General features: G+C 43.0%; 6 protein-coding genes across 6 annotated transcripts in view; all 6 read left to right on the forward strand.

Moving 5' to 3' along the window:
* Positions 1-407: 407 nt before the first annotated feature.
* LOC135493672 (ganglioside GM2 activator-like) lies at positions 408-6,692 on the forward strand. The gene is made up of 4 exons (XM_064781167.1): positions 408-1,922; positions 4,187-4,391; positions 4,768-4,948; positions 5,483-6,692. The coding sequence occupies exons 1-4, from the start codon at positions 1,790-1,792 to the stop codon at positions 5,615-5,617; spliced, it is 654 nt and encodes a 217-aa protein (XP_064637237.1). The 5' UTR covers positions 408-1,789; the 3' UTR covers positions 5,618-6,692.
* Positions 6,693-7,325: 633 nt separating this feature from the next.
* Positions 7,326-9,178, forward strand: LOC135493682 (NTF2-related export protein 2-like). The gene is made up of 4 exons (XM_064781190.1): positions 7,326-7,343; positions 7,762-7,854; positions 8,031-8,175; positions 8,415-9,178. The coding sequence occupies exons 1-4, from the start codon at positions 7,329-7,331 to the stop codon at positions 8,576-8,578; spliced, it is 417 nt and encodes a 138-aa protein (XP_064637260.1). The 5' UTR covers positions 7,326-7,328; the 3' UTR covers positions 8,579-9,178.
* An 815-nt stretch (positions 9,179-9,993) lies between these two features.
* Positions 9,994-13,635, forward strand: LOC135494075 (neuronal acetylcholine receptor subunit beta-3-like). Its single transcript, XM_064781825.1, has 6 exons — positions 9,994-10,087; positions 10,643-10,776; positions 11,278-11,322; positions 11,507-11,616; positions 11,930-12,501; positions 12,627-13,635. The coding sequence occupies exons 1-6, from the start codon at positions 9,994-9,996 to the stop codon at positions 13,118-13,120; spliced, it is 1,449 nt and encodes a 482-aa protein (XP_064637895.1). The 3' UTR covers positions 13,121-13,635.
* A 9-nt stretch (positions 13,636-13,644) lies between these two features.
* On the forward strand, positions 13,645-15,796 carry LOC135494076 (acetylcholine receptor subunit alpha-like). Its single transcript, XM_064781826.1, has 4 exons — positions 13,645-14,147; positions 14,429-14,562; positions 15,273-15,317; positions 15,683-15,796. Exons 1-4 carry the CDS (start codon positions 14,060-14,062, stop codon positions 15,794-15,796), a joined length of 381 nt encoding a protein of 126 aa, XP_064637896.1. The 5' UTR covers positions 13,645-14,059.
* Positions 15,797-16,200: 404 nt separating this feature from the next.
* LOC135493963 (neuronal acetylcholine receptor subunit beta-3-like) lies at positions 16,201-17,594 on the forward strand. The gene is made up of 2 exons (XM_064781659.1): positions 16,201-16,742; positions 17,072-17,594. Exons 1-2 carry the CDS (start codon positions 16,244-16,246, stop codon positions 17,569-17,571), a joined length of 999 nt encoding a protein of 332 aa, XP_064637729.1. The 5' UTR covers positions 16,201-16,243; the 3' UTR covers positions 17,572-17,594.
* Positions 17,595-19,583: 1,989 nt separating this feature from the next.
* The window catches only part of LOC135493596 (myotubularin-related protein 6-like), a 55,452-nt gene continuing 54,717 nt past the window's right edge, over positions 19,584-20,318 (forward strand). Inside the window, exon 1 of the mRNA XM_064781055.1 lies at positions 19,584-19,665. Within this exon, the coding sequence (XP_064637125.1) occupies positions 19,642-19,665 (24 nt within the window). The 5' untranslated portion in view covers positions 19,584-19,641. The remainder of the gene's footprint in view (positions 19,666-20,318) is intronic.

Genomic DNA, 20,318 nt, shown 5'->3' on the forward strand with positions numbered 1-20,318 from the left:
AGCACGTCACTAGTAAGTAGGTACAGTAAGACATAAAGATATATGACTGAGGAATCTCTTAATTGGCAGCTAAAGGTTCCAATGCAGTGGCACAAAAGGGGCAATCATTAGATGAAAGTAAAAGGCCTCGGTCCCATAAGTGGTAAATGATGATCCTAAGTTAATGGCAGGATCCAGTCGCCAAGCAATGCTGCGGATACTTATCCCCAGGAACAGGATTACATTGACAGACCAAAGAAACAATACAGACTCCTCAGCGCTTTTGTTCCCGGGGCGAGATTGTCTTTGTGCGAGAATAGCCCCTGGCCGCTAGGGGGCATTTACGTTAAAAGTGGTAAGAGGGATTGGAAGGCCACCCACCTTTTCTCTGACTTATACCTCACAAGAAGCGAGGGAATTACGATTGTTTCTCATTCATTCATCGAACTCGTAAGCCGTGATTGCTGTTTCAATCTCGCTGCCTCATTGGTCGGGCGAAGCGCGCCAATCTCCTGGAATCTACGATATCTGGCGTTCGTAGTAAATAGCTAGGCATCAGGTCGCCTTGCCAGTGTCTATGAGAACGTCAGATTGTCCGTGTCATAACCTGAAAGAGAGAAAAAGTGTCGTCCACAGACGTGACACATACCAGCCGAGATTTCTTAACGCCTTTTTCTAAGTGATCTAACACCTTCTGGACATTTTCCCCATCACGTTTTTTTCTCCCTAAAGCGAGGGCGTCGTGGGACCTGGATTGGCAAATGGTACGCGTTTTCATTACCATTCTTTGAGACTTATTCACCGCTTTCATTCTATGCAGGGATAACAGTGCTTCTGATGAAATTTGCTTCAAAAAGAACATTTAACAAGCTATCATTATCCCAACTCTATCGACAGTCGCCTCCTGTATCTGTTACGGCAAGCCAGTGTTGAAAAGTTTATGATACTGTTATAAACTTTGAAAGGATAAGGATATATAAGACAAGATTTCCAAGGTCAATATCAGTTTTCATGATTCCTACTCAATCGTTCGTATAAGCAGCTCAAGCACCACTGAGAGTTGATCTTCCCGTTCAGCTTTTATTCTCAGCATCAGGAGGTGACACTACTTTCAAGGACGCCTACACTCGTGTTGTAAAGGATGTTATAACATACGGTAACATTGGGTGGGCATGACAAATAAATGCCCTACAACAAAGGCATTCTTTGACATATACTGAGGAACTGAAGCGTATCCTCTCTGTATCTGATTGAGATCGCTTGAAGAAGCATGGACTAGGACATTAAGGAAGGGCTCATATAAAGGCTTGCAAGAATCATCCTTTCATTCTTTGACCTGACTTGGATAGGTACTTATCATTGCAATCTTACTCAATGTTACCCTAATCATACTTTCCTGAAGGACTCGACTTCATAGATTTGGACTGAGATTCCAGTTACAGTTGTTGATATTATTGGATCTAAGTGGAATCATTGCAATCTAACAGTTTGATTATACATTTCGGTAAAAATTGGAAAATTTATACAGGAACTGGAGAAGCAAAGATTTGACAACCGGACTATACGTACGAGGCAGTGTAAAAATTTCAATTCATTAATCGGTTACTAGAATAAGCCTTCTGATATATTTTTCTGGCGAACTATCGATAATTCACAGGAATAACATTTGGAACGGACTAGTTGCAAAAACCACCAGTCCTGACTTGGCATCACCTCTGACCAGTGTGACAACTCATATCGATTGGCCCAAGATCTCGTGGGTTGCTTTTTACATTTACCTGTCACATTTACGCAAGGACGCGTGGACCACATGATGATGAACGCGAAGCTTCAGTTGATGCTGCACGTGCTGGTGATCATACAGGCGGTTTGGGTGGAGGCAGCGTGTGGCAAGAGGTCGCGGCGGAAGAGAGAACACAAACACCTGCATTATGAAGATTGTGGTAAGTTGCTTCGTTTTGCAGTTTTTAAAACGTTTTGTTACAAAATCTTGTCCATTAAACATGCTAGATATATACACTCGTGATGTGACACAAGTGCAAATTCAACGGCCAATTAGAACTAAGCCTATCATTTGATGGCAGTTGTCAAAATTCATTAGGATTTAGAGGAACAGAAGTTTTGACTATGACAGTTAGATGAATAAAACCACACTCGATAAAGTTTGCCGACATTGGGCTGAAGGCAGTTTCGTTTTCTTCTAATAAGGAGTCTTTCTAAACTTCTTGACCGAATAGGTTTATGGGGAAGATTGCCTGTGAATGTGGGGTCCATTTGAATTCAAGAATCTATCTATCTGTAGAATCTGCAGACCCTCTATTTGCGTTTGGTGCTGATGGTTTCCGTTACAAACGCATCACCAACAACGACAAAGAAATTAGCAAGAAAAAAGCGTTTTGGACGTTGCTAAACCGCTCTATTAATCCACCAGATGTTGAAGGAAACCTGTTCCTTGACTGTATCTCATAACGATCGGCTGCTAAACAGAAGTTTTGGAATACTTCATCACTTGATTATTTTCCCAGATTTGCCATATGTTTGCGAGACACGTGCAGGCCAGATCCGCCACCCTAGTCGAGGAATGCCCACCTGTCGAATAGATACATGTTTATAGCTGTGAGGTGTACATAATATTGATTCTCTCACTTACAAACTCTAGTAAAAATAGGAGTAGTCCTACGGTAATTCCATGAAATCCTACCTTGGCCGCGTAAGACGTACCACGAGGCACGCCGCGGGCAGGTTCGAACACACTCATCGATTTCTTATCAGTTAAACTGTCAATAATGCTGATTGGCGGTTGAGCATTGCTACTTGTGAAGGTATTTGGAACATCTCTGGTATGCTATCAAATGAATCAAAATGGCGCGAAGTACAAACCATGAATCAGGAAACCTGTTTCCCAGAAGTCCAATTGAATCACGAACACTTTCCCATCTTCCCACACGATGAATTTACGGGAAGCCATACTGTTAAAATACATCCATCCTCAGTAACTCGATGTTCTGAGTTTTGGTTGCTGGTTGGTCGCTATTTTGAGTTTCTGTTGCTGGTTGGTCGAAGTTTTGTTGCTAGTTGAAATTGTCATGTTCATTCAGGAATGTCTGGCACTCAGCATGTGTGATCACGGTGGTGTGATTAACTGCGGGAGGATTCCTAACCCAGTTGCTCCTAGTTCGAATCCCCAATAAGCTAAACAGTCAGCATCCAGTGTGTTCGGTTGAAACATAAATTCTTCAGAAGCCACTAAGAAGAGGTCAGGAATGTTAATCTTTCTCATAAAGTTCAAAGTGGCCACCTCCTCGATTTTAAAGGAACTTTCAGATGTCTAAAAGGCATTCTTTGAAACGGTAAAAAAAACAACCGCTTCAATGTAAGCTGACGTGAATTGTCTATGTTTCGTAAGGAGCACTGTATATATACAGGTGGGTATGCCATTCTAAGGGTGAGATACATTCTTACCCTCTTGGCATGGTACATGATGCTACGCGGGCGATTCAAATATCTGCTCCTCGTTTACAAGGTGCGAACCAGATAAGTTGAAATTCCTGACAAATCTTAGTTGAAATATTCGCCCTTCAAAATCGGTGTGGAATGGGGTGAGTGGGGAAACGATTGAGGGAATACGTCCCTGACACACATTGGTCGACTAGAATTCAATTTTACACCTGAGTTCTTCTATGTAGATCGCCATCACTGTAACCTTCGAGTAATCAGTGGAGTTTTTCCAAGTCATAGAAGACTACTAAAAGTAATGAATTCTATTTTCGTGTTTTGTTTTATAGTCTGACATAAACTAATCAACGATAAAGGTAATCATACCCGACAAACATTCAACCTTGGCGGAGGTTATCATTCGACCTACTCCCTTGGTGTATATATATCCTGAAACCTTTCAATAGAACTCGGTCGCGAGGTGCTCTGTCAGCGCTACAAACTGATGCTAAAATGATGTTTTTAATGAATATATATATATATATATGTGTGTCTTGGCAGATGTATTCCATACTGCAACCTCGCTTTGAGTATCCGAGTGGTCCCCCGCCCAAATTACATAAAGGAGGTAGTTAGTACCGAATGAGGGCCCTGAAACGGGAGGGTTTCTCGCCAGTAAAATCATAATCTGTCATGCATCCAATGGCCAAATCAGTATACATCCTATTTTTTCCCCAAAAACTTAATGTACTTTCCAACTCTATTTTTGCAGGTTCGAACCCTTCCAACCCCATCCACTTCCTACACCTGGCCGCCCACCCAATGCCCATTATCACCCCGGGCAGACTGCGCCTCTCCTTCCGAATCAACATAACCGAACAACTTCCAGCGAACCTCATGCTCAACGTGACAGTCATCAAGCGGATATTCGGGTTTGAGTTCCAAGTACCTTGCATTGAGGGACGTTATGGAACGTGGTAAGACTGAGAGTTCTCTTTGTTTCTTTTCCTTCCCAATTTCCCAACAACAATGTTGTTAATCCAGTCGGGGCTTCGCTGCTATGAAATATAATGTTAAACTTCTCTTTCACAAGAACACTCGGCCTTTTAGGGACTTAGTGTGGTGTCTTTATAAAGAAGTCCTGATTACAGAAGTCTAAAAATGGAGACAACCAATTACCTAGGAACCAGTATCTTATATGGTGTCTTCCATACTCTAAGCAGACATAATAACCAGTAGGACCGCCTCACCACACTACTATCACTGCGCTAGAGAATGGATGTCCGGCCCGACAGTGAGTGACGAATGCGCGATTCTAATGAATGACACATCACTATTTCAATTGTTTTCCAGTATCTACAGAGACGTGTGTAATTCGTTGAATTCCCGGTTCGAGTCAAACTGCGATTGCCCGAATCCGCTCCTTCTCAATGGCATCCCCTGCACGTGTCCGATACAGCCAGGCGATTACAGAATGAACAACGTCGACATCCATATACCCAAGTTGGATGGCATGCTTGGGACATTGGCCCAGGTAAACAAGCCTCTCATCATAGCAACAGGTTCATTAGGAGTTCATGACACCAACTCCGAATCAGCCCCGACGCAAATGCTAATTACATGTACATGCTATGCCTACCATTCCGAATTCGAAACCAAATCATGTCAGCACCTTCGAATCCGAATAATAATCCTGTCAACACGTCCGAATTCGAAAGATAATTTTGTCACAACTTTGAATTCGAAAGACGGTCAGATGTCAAGGAAGCTCCGAATTCGAAAGACACAGCAAGAAACTTCAAATTCTGAAGTTAACCGTGTCCACCACGCCTAGATCGGAAGACAATCATGTCAACGTCTCCCAGTTTCGAAGACAAATACATGTCTGTCAATAAACTCCGAATTCAAAAGACAGTCATCGTCGACTCCCGATTATTCAAAGAAAATCATGTCATGTAACTCTCTGCAATTCGAGTCAGTCAAAGTCGAAAGATTATTCAGATCTGTGTATTTTGCATTTCGAAAAAGGGATGTCGCATATTTCATATTTTCATTTCTCCATTTCTAGGGTGATTACCAGGTGAGAGCGCAGATCCAAGACGACATCACGCGTGAACAACTCGGCTGTATCTCAATGAAAGTGTCTCTGCGGAAACGAAAAGAGCGACGGTCAGGGTGGTTCTTTGGGAGACGGTTTAGATAGGGATGACACGGTCCGATCTGGCGGTTTAGTTTTATATACTGTAACGGACGTACGGGTTCGAATATCTTTGGTAGATATGGCCGTTAGCAGCCATACAGGTAACGCCTCGACTCCCAATATGGATGGACGGCGTATGACCGACTAGGAACTTACGTAACGAGTTCAAGCATTAGATGGCGTGATAGTTTTGTGTATACCAGCGTGTCCATGGTTGTCCAGCTGGGGGACTGAGACCATAGAGACTCAAACCTAACTGGGAATACTTCCGCGGGTGCGATACCAACATGAAATTTAACACTGTGTAGCAGACTGAAAGTCGTTCGGAAGGCTGGAACCTAATAGAAAGGATAAACATTTATAATGATGTTCTGTTAAAAGTTGGAATTTTCTGTCGATTGCGACAAGAGGGTGGAAGAGACAATGAAGCAAAGAATGAAGAGGAATACGGTCTGCGATATGTACTGTATTCTCGTTTACCAGTACCGGTACCAAAAAGGAACTGCTTTTGGAGATATTGGCTATCGGTATGGTACCGGTTGTGAAGGGTTGTGGCTTTAGAAGGGCGGGGGATGCCGTCCCATGGGTCACCAACAAAGCCTGTCTTGTGTGTCTTGGCAACAAGACTTTTGAAGCTACCGTATTGAAGCTACCTTATTCTAGCAGTGAAAATGCATTTACTTTTTAAGTTTTGTAGTCGGAACGTTGACTGATGTAGGATCTGTTTGTGTGTCCAAATTCGTAGTGTCGTCGTATCAAATGGGACGAAAGTAATAATCGTAATGCATCGTGGTAGGCCTATATTGTCTATGAATCGGGGAACAAGTTCAGAAAGTGCGCCTTGTTGAACGTAATAAGCAGCGAGCATACCCATGACACCAAACTTAGAGTAACCAGGTATCACATCGCAACAGTGGCCTCAAGAAAAGTCCCCACGTCGAGGTGATGTGAGGTGATGACCTGGTCCAAGGAGCCGCACAGGCTTAATGCGCAACTAGGCCTACATGGAGACAATGACAACATCTTCTTGTCTCATGACGCTAGTATTGTAAATCATTGTGTATAATAAGGAAAAATAAAGTGATTTGTGTATATAGAATATTTCAAGTCCGTGTGTTTTTTATGTGAAGTCGTTGTTTTCAGTAAGAATCCAATCGTTCAGCAACGGATCTTGACAACTGAGTTTGCATCAATATTGCAAAATGACACATAATTAAACATCATTGCTATGTATTTGTTTTTATTGAAAATCAGGCCTGCAGTGAAAGTCGTCTCAACGGCTCCTGGCCGAGTTGTGTGAACCATAACAACATACTGGATATTTGTTACCTCGAATGCCACCAGGGCCGACACCATCTCTTTTCTGGTGCTGTACTTTCCGTAACTACACATGGGTTGCAGCTACCTAGAAATGAATGTGTTACATTCAGGCAAAGAAGATTTTATGAGGACGACGGCTCGTGATTGTCAATTATGGCCTGCCACATTGAATGTGTCGCTTCTAGCAGGCCTACAATACACACTTTTCTGGAGGACACTAAGTTCTGTTTCACTGGCGAGCTCCATATTCTATTGCACACTAGTGTTGCCTCCCAACTTGAAGTTCTGACGGTTCCTGGCCGAGTTTGCAAAAATATCAACGATTTTTGAGGACAATCATTCCCGTTACACCATCCGGGGATTCCCTTTTCACAGCGGATTTCCCAAGAAAAACATGGCGGCTGTGGAGGTAATGTTTTTCAGAAATCGTGTTATAATGTTCAATTATTGCTCAGTCCTTGATAGTTTTGCATCATATTTTCATCAAACATGTGACCGCATATACGAGCTTTCACTAGGTCGGAAGTTAGGTCGTGGATCGTGGTCTATAGAGAGAAATCAAATTTTGTTGGAGGCAATTCTGAGTGCAGGACATGCGTACATAGCGGCTGTGCATGGTCTACCACCACCAACCATCAAGTCCATATATAGTTCGTTGGTCCACATTGTGAGCTATCGAACCCCCATCCACCAAGTTTGTTTTGGATTTTTATGTCACTGTCTTGGTCTATTTCAGTATTTGACTTTTGTTTGGGCCTCAAGGCCTATTATTATTTATACTATTAGTAGAAAAAAACGTGAACTTGTCCAATGGAATTTCATTGCAGGTTCCCGACTGGAAGCTCAGAGTGGAAGATTCCTGTGAAGCAGCTATTGAGTTTTCTAAACTGTACTATGAGACATTTGATCAAAGGCCAAAGGTTTGTAACTATAGATCAGATAATTTGAAATAGCCGAAGCGAGTGTCAAAATAATTGATATGGATGATTGTAATCAACATTGGGATAACCACAACCCACTATACCACTCTGACTCTGACAGCCTGAAATGGCTTTTCGTCTTGATTCTGTCTAAAAATTTTCATTTTGTTTTGCAGAAACTGCAAAAACTTTATATGGACTCTGCCATACTTGTCTGGAATGGCAACAAAGTAACTGGTGTATCTGACATCTTATCGTTCTATGAGAATCTTCCATCATGCGAGCACACCATTGACTCTGTGGACTGCCAGCCTATTGCAAGTATGTATAGATCCTGATGGCCTAGTTATCAATTGCCTTGTGAATAGAAGGCCAAAGGTTCAAGTCCTGTTGATACATTTTGTAGCTCTTTCATATTTGGCTGGTTAGTTTGCTGCCAGTAGGGTTCAAACTGTATTGATCATTAAATTTTTTGCAGCAAATGTAGAGTTCAGTCTTCCACAAAATGAAACTGAGAGATTATTTGAAAGTTAACAGTAATGTTCCTTTCCTATCTTCAGATAGTGCAACTCAAGGTCAGCTGGCAATTCTTGTGACGACAATGGGCTGCTCCAAGTTCAAAGGCAACAAACCTTCAGTTTTCCAGCAGACTTTTGTTCTAACGTCTCAAGGGAAGGTGTGGAAGATCGTGAGTGACAATTTCCGCAGTCAGGAAGTTTCTTGATGAAAGGATGTGGAATATTGTGTTAAGAACTGGCGTTGCTATTCTCTTCAGCCAAATTTCATCGTCCTGGCGAGAGGACGGATTGACCTTACTTTGAAAACCGACTATGTTGAATTGAAAGTTGTCCTGAAGCGGAAGTACCACTTCAGGCTATCCTACATGGAATTGGAATCATCTCGTAATGGACTGACCCATTTGATGGACTGATCTTCCTACATCTGGTGATTAACTCAAAATATTGCATTGAGAAGTTTACAATAGTAATCCTGTGCAATTCTAGCTTTTCTTCTAGAAATTTGAAAGGGCAGGGAATATGGGAATTGGCCAAGAAAAGGCATGGTGGAGTGATAAAATGGGCAGGGTTAGCGCCTTTCTGTAATAGAAAATGCATTTATCTGTCCGGAAAAAGGAGAAAGTACTTTTAGGGGCAGGCTAGGGTGCTGCGCCCTTCTATTTTTATCCAGAAGAAACACAAAATTCACCTTCCGAAGGCAGTGGGGATTGATGCTGTAGCTTCATGTATCATTTGTCAACAGTTGTGTAAAACAGACTGTATGTGTGTTTCCTTTTTATACAAATCATCAATAAATGATATGTAAGATTAAAAGAGGCAGATCTCGTCAATTTTGTCCAATTTCGAACTCCAGCAATTCTAGTAGTGCATTGGATGATAAGCTCTTTGCATGACAATAAGAGTTGTTACAAAGTCCCCCTTCCCCATCGTGATTTGAATTTAACAAATACTTGCTGGGGCAAAGCAACGTTTCCTCCTGCTGGGTGGGGAGGGGGGGGGGCAGATGCCAATGAAATCCGATCTTTAGGAACTGAGGTTAGATCGACAAGCCAAATCCCAACACAAGAGAGGAACCACAGAGACTCCATCCTGTAACCGCAGCGTGGGAAAAATTGCCTCGAGCAGGACGTGTGGTTTCACCGTTATTTGATTTCCTAGCTTATAATGGCATCTCATATTTACATTATTGCTGGCTAATCATTTTATTAGGTTTACTTATTATTGGAGTCGGTTTCATCAATTTACCATTTCCACATCAGTCCTTCTGACATAATCAGTCATTTGATCACTGACCAACTTTTCTGAATGCTGCATGCCTGTCTTTTCCGGTCTGCCGGAAAAAACACAATATTCTTGGCAACGAAAACTCCCAGGGCAGTCCATTGCGTCATCCTAATTGGACCTCCTCATGGTGATGGACGAGGCCGGTCCACTGCGTCTGGAGTGTAGGGCAACAAGGCTGGAGTGCTAATAATGGGCACTTTGACTGACAGGAAAATGTTGACATATCACGATCGGCAATAATTACTGATCAAACTGTTAGTATTACACTTGGTTGGTCCTCATTGATTTTGACCCTTAAAAATACCAGATGTCAATTTTTATTGCTCAAAAATCAAAAATGGCTTTGAGTGTAACAGGCGTGTCTATTTTCTTTATTCTTCTCTTTGGAATCTCGTCTTTGAATGCTGTGGTCGGACTAACGAATATATCTGGTAAGTTTAGCCGAATTTCAAGTTTTCGATGACATAATTTATGCACAAGGTCTACTTAATAGCATCTCTCATTGTCACATAAGCAGGGCACGTGCTTGGAAGATAACGGTTGTTGAGCTTTTGAAAAACCATCAGCAAAGTGAAAAATTCTAAAAGGTTTAAAAGGTTTTTCCCGGGTTTTCCAAGCTAATGAATTGTTTCTGGAAGTGCAATACGCCCGGGACTACGCCGGTCGGGATATTCTTCTCTCTGTACTTCGCGCGAGTGTCGAAGTTTCATTGCTTGGGTGTGAAGGTATGCTTATTAAAACACAAAACACCCTCGGCAGGTTTTTTAAACTCAAAGTATTGCTGTAAATAATCTTACAATGAACTCAACTACTAATTCGAATGATGAAAAATATCAATTAATGAATATTAGATCTCAGTCATTCGGGCTTAGGCAATCAACTATCCTGAGCATGTAAAGTGTGAGCAAATATAATATGTACTGTTTTGTCGTCCCAAACAATCACCCTTACCCCAATAGTTGAATCTATCCCTTTTGATGTTGCAGCACCACCAAATAATGAGGATCGGCTCCTTACCGACCTGTTTGACGGCTACAACCCAAATGCCCGACCGGTCTGGAACGACTCGGAGCCCATCCAAATAATGATAGGATTCTCACTGATGTCCTTTGCCTCTTTGGTAAACCTTTTTGGCATGCATTGGTTCTTCGCCGCTACGGACGCTAGAGACATATATTTCAGATGGCTGGATGTTGAATTTGACGATCAATCAGCCCCGCCTTTTTAAGCTTCTTTCGACCGATCAGCGTCCTTCCCTCGTCTGGCAGGAAAAGGAACGATGTCTTTGAATTAATTAAATCTATCAACACTCTCAGACTAAGAAAGTGCCATAGTTGGCAACCCAGCCTTTTTGGCATGCATTGGTTCTTCGCCGCTACGGACGCTAGAGATATATATTCCAGATGGCTGGATGTTGAATTTGACGATCAATCAGCCCCGCCTTTTTAAGCTTCTTTCGTCCTTCCCTCGTCTGGCAGGAAAAGGAACGATGTCTTTGAATTAATTAAATCTATCAACACTCTCAGAGTATTAAGAAAGTGCCATAGTTGGCAACTCGGCCTAATGACTACTCTTTCTTTTTCTATCCTATCCCGCATAATTCCACTTTATTTCTTTGCAGGATGATCGTGATCAAACCGTTAGCGTCGTTGGCGTGCTAAACCTGGTAAGTTGTTGAAGGTTTGTGGCAAAGAATGAGATATGATGAGAATGGTGGCCTTTTGCCCTTTTCACAAAAATGGCAGCTATGGCAGCCATCTTTAATGTCGTGTGTTTCTCTTCCTAAAGCCTACACGATACAGATCGGCCTGAACTATCTGTTTCATTTGACTTATCCGTTGTTATTCTAGCGATGGACTGACGCTCATCTGATGTGGAACCCGGCTGACTACGGTGGGGTAACAGAGATTAACGTCCCTTGCGCGTCCGTATGGCGACCTGACGTAGGGCTTATGTCAACGTAAGCAGCAGTAACTTAATTTAACTTAAGGCTCTTCGTCCCTTGTGAGACATAAGGCCACAGCACGAGCTATATAGCTACTTCACACTAGTTCTGTTGTCTGCATCCACCAGGATCCAATTATTCAAAATAACTTAAGTCTCTCACCTTAACTTGGCGTGTGTAAACTAAGGCATGGTTTAACTGAAGGAGGCAACGCGTGGTTAAAGTTAACGCTAAGTTATTGTTAGCTGCGTTCTTTTCTGAAAAAGTCGTAGAATTCGATATCTGCCGCCACCCACTCTACCGATGATTTTCTGTTATTACTTTACAGCACTGATAATACGGACTTCCATCTGAAGGAACACGCTAAACATGACGTGAAGATTACTAGTTACGGTACGCGTTCGGTGGTCCAGTGGCTTGTCAGTAAGATCTACACCTTCCGCTGCAAGTTGGACCTGACTATTTTCCCCTTCGACAGCCAGTATTGCCAAGCAACTTTCGGGTCTTTCTCCCAAAAAGCAAATACTGTATATTACTCATCATCTGGAGAAAGCTCTGACCAATTCGCCATACCCAACACAGAGTGGGATCTCGTGAAGTTTGCTGCTGAAAGTACTCAAACTCCACACACAATTCTGTTGAAGGCTGGAACTTATTACAGTTGGACGGAATCCAACTTCCACCTAACGTTTTCTTTGAAGCGGCGCACTGGATATTACTGGGTAAACCTGATCACACCGTGCATGTGCTGCTCCTTCCTCGTGGCCATGACCTTCTACATGCCGTGCGATGCCGGTGAGAAACTCTCCTTCAGCGTCACCGTCTTGCTCGCCTTTACCGTCTACCAACTGATCATAGCGGACAACTTGCCCAGATCTTCGGAGAGGACGCCACTGCTGTGTAAGTTGAAGACGTGGATATGAGTACCCGTGTAATAAAAGCAACTGATACTGACATGTTGTACTTAGAAGGGCTTTTCGAACATCAATCTGTCGCTCAAACATCATTGTCTTTTGTTTTTACAGCTATCTACCTGACGCTACTGACGGGTCTTTCAGCCTCCGCGGTGACCTTGACAATGTTCGTCCTTAACCTTCACCACCATGACCCCCACAAGCCCGTCCCCAGCTGGATGAAGACCCTGACGTTCAACTGCCTGGCTACCATCACGTGCAAGAAGAAAGCCGTGCGAGAACTTGGCCTTGACTCCTTAAACCAGTCGAATCAGGTGCAGCCTATAATCCTGCAGAACACCCGCCAAAAGGTTGCTTCCGTCGAAGACGCGAGTAAAAGCTCAAGTACCAATTTCCACGCCTTCGGAAATGATCCTCTTAATGGGCACATTGACGGAAACACCGATGAGGCGTATGGGACACACTGGAAACTGGCGGCAGAAATTTTCGACCGATTCTTCTTGATTTCGTTCTTGATTTTCACTGTCACCCTGTCTGCCGTTGTGATGTTCATCATCCCGTCTTTCTACGTCATTAGCTATTCGGCGTCTGATTATTGGATGTAACTTACCAACAACCCAGAACAACATTGATATTTGTTGGCTACATTAACTGGCTTGAAATGTCCTTGTGTGTGCAAGATTGTGGCTGCCCTTGGTTCTCCAGATAGGTTTCTGGATATAGGCTGGGTATTTGTAATACATTTTGTATATTGTTTGTGATTGTTAAGCGCTTTAAGACAGTATAGATAATACAGTGAAAAGCGCAAAGAACTCACTATTGTCAGCATGTCATCATCTTTATTGCAACTACTCGGCTCCATGAATGTATTTCCTCTTAAGTATTTTGTGGACTCATTTGTGTACCATGCCACCCAGTCTGGGCGGGGATTACATGTTTTGTCCGGTCTTGCCTCTAGCCGAGCTGGTGGGAAAGTCAATATATTATTCTGGACAACCAAAATCGTCAATATACTGACCCATTAGGTTGATGAGTTAGGTTAATATCAATAGGTTGCATAAATTGATTCGCATGTTCTGGTCAAATTGTTGCCTTTAAGGGCAGTTAACTAATAGCTGTATACCGGTAATGAATAAATGAGTTGATTCTTCATATCTGTGTCAGTTGCCTTGTTGAAGTGGAAACTAACGCCTCAAGTTATGTTTTTCTGTCTCATGTCAATGGAATATTCGAGTTTATAGCGACAAATTTAGGACTGCTAAAGGATTTTCGTACACTGCTGCTAACCAAAAAAACCGCGGCGCTTTCCCACTTCGCTTGCTTTTTCATCGCTCATTTCATCACTCAGCAGCGACCGCGGTGAGGCCGCCCTTGTGGAAACCAGGCCTTCATGGTTATATCAAACGGGTTACTTACGTAAACGTGGAACATTCTTCGAAGATTGTACATTACCAATACCCTCCATTAAAGAGGTTGTTATCCACTCACAGACCGGATTCACGCCGTCAGAATCTTGACCAGCACCGCAAACAGAAATTGCCAGAATGGCTTTCAATGGAGTGAGGATACCTCTTCTCCTTTTACTTGGGGTGTCGTCTTTGAAGGCTGTGGTGGCGCTTACAGATATGGCAGGTAAGTCACATCTTGAGACCAGGCTAATTTTACTTCTTCGTCATATACAAATTATAAAATATCGACAGGCGCAGTATATTGAAAACCACTGCTTCTGCCTTGATGGTAAGTTATGTTGGGGTGTAGGCTTTTTCTCTCAGCCGGTGTTGATTCAAGTGCGGTATTTTACCGTATTTGGAGTGGGAATTTTGAACCGCTTGTCATACGTACACCACACCGCTTCGAGATCTTATTTGTGCGCCAATTCAAGGCATCAATGTCGTTTCCATTTGATTTTTTAGGCCAACCAACTAAGGAAGATGAGCTTCTAGCCGATCTTCTTGACGGCTACAACCCGAATGCCAAACCCGTCGACACTGCAAATCAGCGCATGCAAATCACAACATCATTTTCGCTGATTACCATTTTATCAGTGGTAAGTTAACAGTCTGGATGTGGAATTTCCATACCATGCAATTCGGTATGGACGCCCAGATGACAGGTCAACCGCGCGATCGAGTTTAAAGATTTGTTAAACCCTGCCTTTGGCATTCCCGTGTGATTTTATATTAGATGAGGTCTGTATTATTATATCAAGCCACCCACTAATCATTACTGCTCTCCACTGGCGGAGCATTCCGAAAAGTTACTGCTGAGGCACCCTCTTGCAAACAGGGCCTTTACACGACTTCTCCTTACGCATGTTTCCATTGAGGGAGTAAGCATGTATCGAGTGAAATGGCCTGTTATTGTCATGATGCTGCTGAGAGCGAGTTACAAACACACAGTCATTTGATAGGCCTATGACCTTTACAATATTTTCCACGAATTTCACGAATTTTCCTCCAAGTCCACGAAGCTCCTGGTTGACCACCAAACATTGCAAGATGCCTTTGGTTACTATCTGGGTCTTAAAGGAAGACAATAGGCAGGAGCAGATGGGTTAATTTAGCCTTCTTCTGGTGACTAATATACACAGTAAGGGCCCTGGGTCATGTCAGATTCAGCACTAAATGTATTCATCGTACAAGCGTGAATCATTTCGACGTACTGTGAGGATGTGAAAGACCGCTATTGGTGACTTTGTGTAACTTTATCTTACCTGCCGAGCTGCTGCCTATCTGTTCTTCCTTCGTTTCTTAACAGGATGATCGTACACAAACTGTGAGCTTCACTGGAATGCTGACCATGGTAAGTCACAGAATATATATGTTTGTCAGAAAGACCTCAACTTTATTGTGGATGGTGACATGGCTAACCTACAGATTGATAATAATGCCCTCGGTTACTTTGATGGTTTATTGATAATCAATGGTGATATGATTGGTGACGCGATCTCATCTCAGAACGCAACAGGACCTCTATATATGAGAACGCGAACTTCAGATGGCTTATAAATTGGTCCGAGGAAGTTTTTCATTGAAATCATTTGACGAGAAATATCCTTATTGAGAACTCATATGAATTTGTAAATGAATATTTGAACATCACCCGCATTATAAGCAATAGTCTACAAGGATCTTGGCGTTGGGTTGCACTCCATTCTGCCTTTTCAGATGTGGATGGACTCTCATCTAAAATGGAACCCGGCAAAGTATGGTAATGTTACGGAAGTGCAACTCCCTTGCAAGTCTGTCTGGCGGCCCGATACTGGATTGCTCAACACGTAAGCACACCTTACCTTCTCTTAACTCTCAAAGAAGCACCATCGAGAGAGAAAGTCGAGGGAATGCTCTGCAATCTGTCTCTGTGTCGTTGTTATCCAGGGTGTGTGCGTGGAGATGGGTTCAACTAGTGTTTGAGTACAAAGTAAAAACACTTTTCATTGGCAACTACGACCGTCTTATTGAAGTAAGGCAGCTCCGATCCGGGCTCCGATCATATCGATTTGTCGGCGGCCGGGTGTGCGTCAATCATAGAGGCTCATCCTATAAACTAAGACCGAACGTCGATACATTCCCAAATTCCCAGCGCTGGTGATAGCCTATTATCTGTCACCAATAAACTAATCTTTGACTAAAGATATCAATGATTATTATTTGTCTTCCAGGGTTAATGATGCGGACCTCTTTTTCAAAGAATCTTCGAAAAGTGACATAAAGGTTCATAGCCATGGAATGATGCAGTGGACGGTTACTAAGACATTTTCCGTGAGCTGTACGTTCGACATGACCATCTTTCCCTTTGATACACAAATCTGCGCAGCAACATTCGGATCTGTTACCCAGAAAGGAAGCTCTTTATATTACAAAAAGGCAGGATACTCCACCTGGGAATTCGCAATGCCGAACACTGAATGGGATCTTGTGAATTTTACCGATTCGGCAATTGTGGTTCCAATGTCGGTTGAATTCAATGATGCGGGCAGTGTCTACAACTGGACGGAAGCAGTGTACAGAGTAGATTTAACTTTGAAGCGGCGGACTGGATATTACTGGGTAAACCTGATCACACCGTGCATGTGCTGCTCCTTCCTCGTGGCCATGACCTTCTACATGCCGTGCGATGCCGGTGAGAAACTCTCCTTCAGCGTCACCGTCTTGCTCGCCTTTACCGTCTACCAACTGATCATAGCGGACAACCTGCCCAGGTCTTCCGACAGGACGCCATTACTATGTAAGTATAATCTCGCCAACGCACTGAAACTCCTTGCTGGGAAAGCAAAACATTGAGCCGTCGTCCACTCTTAGAAATAAAATGCTTTTCAGCTTTTGAAATGTAATGGTAATGGTTTTTCGGCTGCAGCCCGTAGACAATGATAGAATCGTAAGAGGTTTTTTATAATCTCAAAGACCTTTTCCATTCTACCAAAAAACCTCTACGGCGTGCATATTTGTGTTGGCTGAAAACCCCTTAACAGACTCTGTTCAAGCACGGACTTAATATATTCGAGCGATTGGTCAGTTAGCATTTTGTTAACGATCCCTTGCTTTGTATATTTGCAGCTATCTATCTGACCCTACTGACGGGGCTGTCAGCATCTGCTGTGACCTTGGCGATGTTCGTCCTTAACCTTCACCACCATGATCCCAACAAGCCCGTCCCCAGCTGGATGAAGACCCTGGTGTTCAACTGCTTGGCTACCATCACGTGCAAGAGGAAGGCCGTGCGTGAACTTGGCCTGGTGGACTCCCCCGACCAATTGAATCAGGTGCAACCCATCTGCCTGCAAAGTCCCCATCCAAAGGTTGCCTTCGTTGAAGGCGCGAGCAAGGGTTCAATCACCGATCTCCATGATCTTCTAAAGAAGAGCAATGTCATCAGCCCTGACGGAAACTCCGAGGGGACGTATGGGCCTCACTGGAAACTAGCGGCAGAGATCATCGACCGGTTCTTCATGATTGTCTTTCTGTGTTCTACTCTCGCGCTGACAGGTGCCATCATGTTCATTATGCCGTATTTGTACGTCTCCAGTCTCTTTGAAGCTTTTATGAATTACTCATGAGTTTCGTTTCTCAAGTGTGTGTGTGTGCGTGCGGAGGGGGGGGGGGGTTCTTTGTCTTTTAGCACATGTGTGTTAGTGTCCGACCCTGAGATCCGATGTTACATGACGTTGCATGATAAATATCAGATTGTGCCTGTCGCAATCGTGACGGTCAGGTTATACTGTGAGCTAATTGTGGAAGAAAAAGCCATCACCTTCTTGGCCGAGTTGGCTCTTTCAACGGACAATGACGAAAACAATGCATGTATAAGAGTTTTGACGAAATGTGATTGAATCCTTGCCGTGCTATCTCGATTTCGATGTAAACTTTATACTTTCCATATATAATCGAAACTGTAAACGATTCCTAGTCTGATTGAATATCACCCTGTCATGCTCGAAGTGTCTGCACATACGTATCATACCACGTGTTATGACGCACAAATAAATTTGAATTGAGAGACACTATCTCGCGCATTTGTTCAAGTAATCTTGGATCTTCTTTTATCTGTTTCTCTGAATAAACGTCCCTATTTTACATGACTACTATTTTCCAACGTCATTCCTGCTGTTGATACAGCCAAACCGACTTATAACATGTCCAATATTGGACTACATCGAATGAACGGAATAAGCGAAATTAAGATACACGGGACCATAATAGAACGTGATAAAATCATGTTCAATCAGTGGGATATGATGCCGGACCGACACGAATGATGATATAGAGTTACTCTTTAGAGGGCAGCTCTAGCATGCATTTCCATGGCCAACACTTTGTGCCAAATTACAGATGTACATAAGTGGCGCCCTCTCCACAGAAAGCCATCTTGATCCTCAATGTACCACATATTGACATTATTCAGCTTCAAGACAACGCACGTCCATGGGCTGAGGCTACGTTCAGTATATATGCAGAAAGCATGCCATTATCTCTCGCTAGTCCTCCCTAGAGCGGCTGGAAAACATCTGTGTTACTGTTTTAGGCACGATCATTATCATGTTCTATCATATTCCTTTCTGTTCGACCGTTTCGTCATTTATTCAATGAGCCCGTCTCATAGGCGTTCTTGCGTGTTTTAGATGACAGGGATCACCATATCAACCCAAGACTTTGTCTTCAAGACGTTCTTCAAGACTTGTTTTCTCCACATGTAATCACGATGTACCAAGACGCGATGAATAGCTAAAATTCTTCAGTCCACCGCCGCACCGTGTTAGTCCCGAGACTTGGATGTCGATGCAAAACATCATGACCCCGAGATGGCAGTGATGTTCTGTCAACATTCATCGGATACAGGGGGTGCGCTTTTGCCAGTGTGGGGGCATTGCCAGCACATACAGTATCTTTTCACAATGGTTGCACCCCCTCTTCCTATAATCTGGATCAACGCCTGCACCATAACCCCTAGGGTCGGTAAAACAGTCCTCTTCGTATTGATACAGATAATCATTACTGATACCTTCTCCACAATTGCACAGACAATAATGCATGTGGTGGTGCACGTTCGGAACACAAATCATTGTCCCCGATAGGTCTTGTTTTCTCTAAAGCAATCATCACGTACTCTGACCCTGATGAGTCTTGTTTCTCTTCACAAATCCTAATGTACACCGATCACCTGGAACATTCTGGTCATGTGCACCCCCTGTTGAAACCCATGGTTCTGTGACAGTTCTATCCCTCCCATCTTTGGGACCCAGTTGACAACGGTCTTCTCCACTGGTTGTGACAAGCCGAAGACATTGATTGTTACTATTTGGTATCGCCATCTAACAGCTTTAGGATATACTAATTTTGCTGGCCCAGGGATGAATGGTCTTGTTTCATTATTATTTCTTTAGCAGTGTATGCGTAATGTAGCATTTTTAAAGTAAAAAGTGACTCTAGAAATGTTAGATGGGTTTAATATTGAGAATAGTAGATTTTTTCCTATTATAAATGTTAGAAAAAGAAGATTTGGTGCTCGAATTTAGTACAAATAGTTCACCCAACCAGACCACTGATCACATGACACCATTTCATCCCCTGTCTAAAATGGCGGATGAATGAACGAAATTTTTCAATTTGCATGAAGAAAAACTGATGATATGGAAATCATAAAGACTCCAAAGGTTTGTGAAGACGTTGGTTATGTTAAGCAACAATATCTCCACAATTAGTTCAAATTTCGTGTGTTTTGCGTCACTAATTTCGTTATAATAGTGTTTTTTCATTCATTATTTTGACAAAAAAAGACCTCCCGAATCGGCGAATGCGAATCTGTGCCAAAGTTTCAACTTCAAGCCCAAAGTCAATCACTGAGACGAGTGAGTCGGGGTTAGTGCACCTGACCTTGTGACAGTAGGCAGATTTCACCAAAAACAATCAACAGTAATGGCCAGTTTGTTTTCAGGAAGTAGGCCTACCTGAATGAAATGTACTGCACTGGCTGGTATGGACTTGATGCTGTTAAATGTTATGCCATGGCCCTTGCTTATAGACTAGTGTAGAAGCCTATCATGCTGGCAGCCAGGGCCAAGGCCACATCGACAAAGCCAGAATCTTGTTAAGAGGCCAATGGCATGATACGCAGATTTCGCCATAACAATCAATATTACCAACGGAGTCACATTTATTTAGGACCCGGTACTGAGGTAGAAGAAATGTACTTCACTTGGTATGGACTTTATTTATGGTCCAGTCTGCATTTCTTGGAGATAGGCGGCATGCTGCATCAACAAAGGAGCTTGTTAACAGGCTGATAGCATAATTCTATCATACCAAC

Source organism: Lineus longissimus, chromosome 9, assembly GCF_910592395.1.
Source record: "Lineus longissimus chromosome 9, tnLinLong1.2, whole genome shotgun sequence".
NCBI lineage: Eukaryota > Metazoa > Nemertea > Pilidiophora > Heteronemertea > Lineidae > Lineus > Lineus longissimus.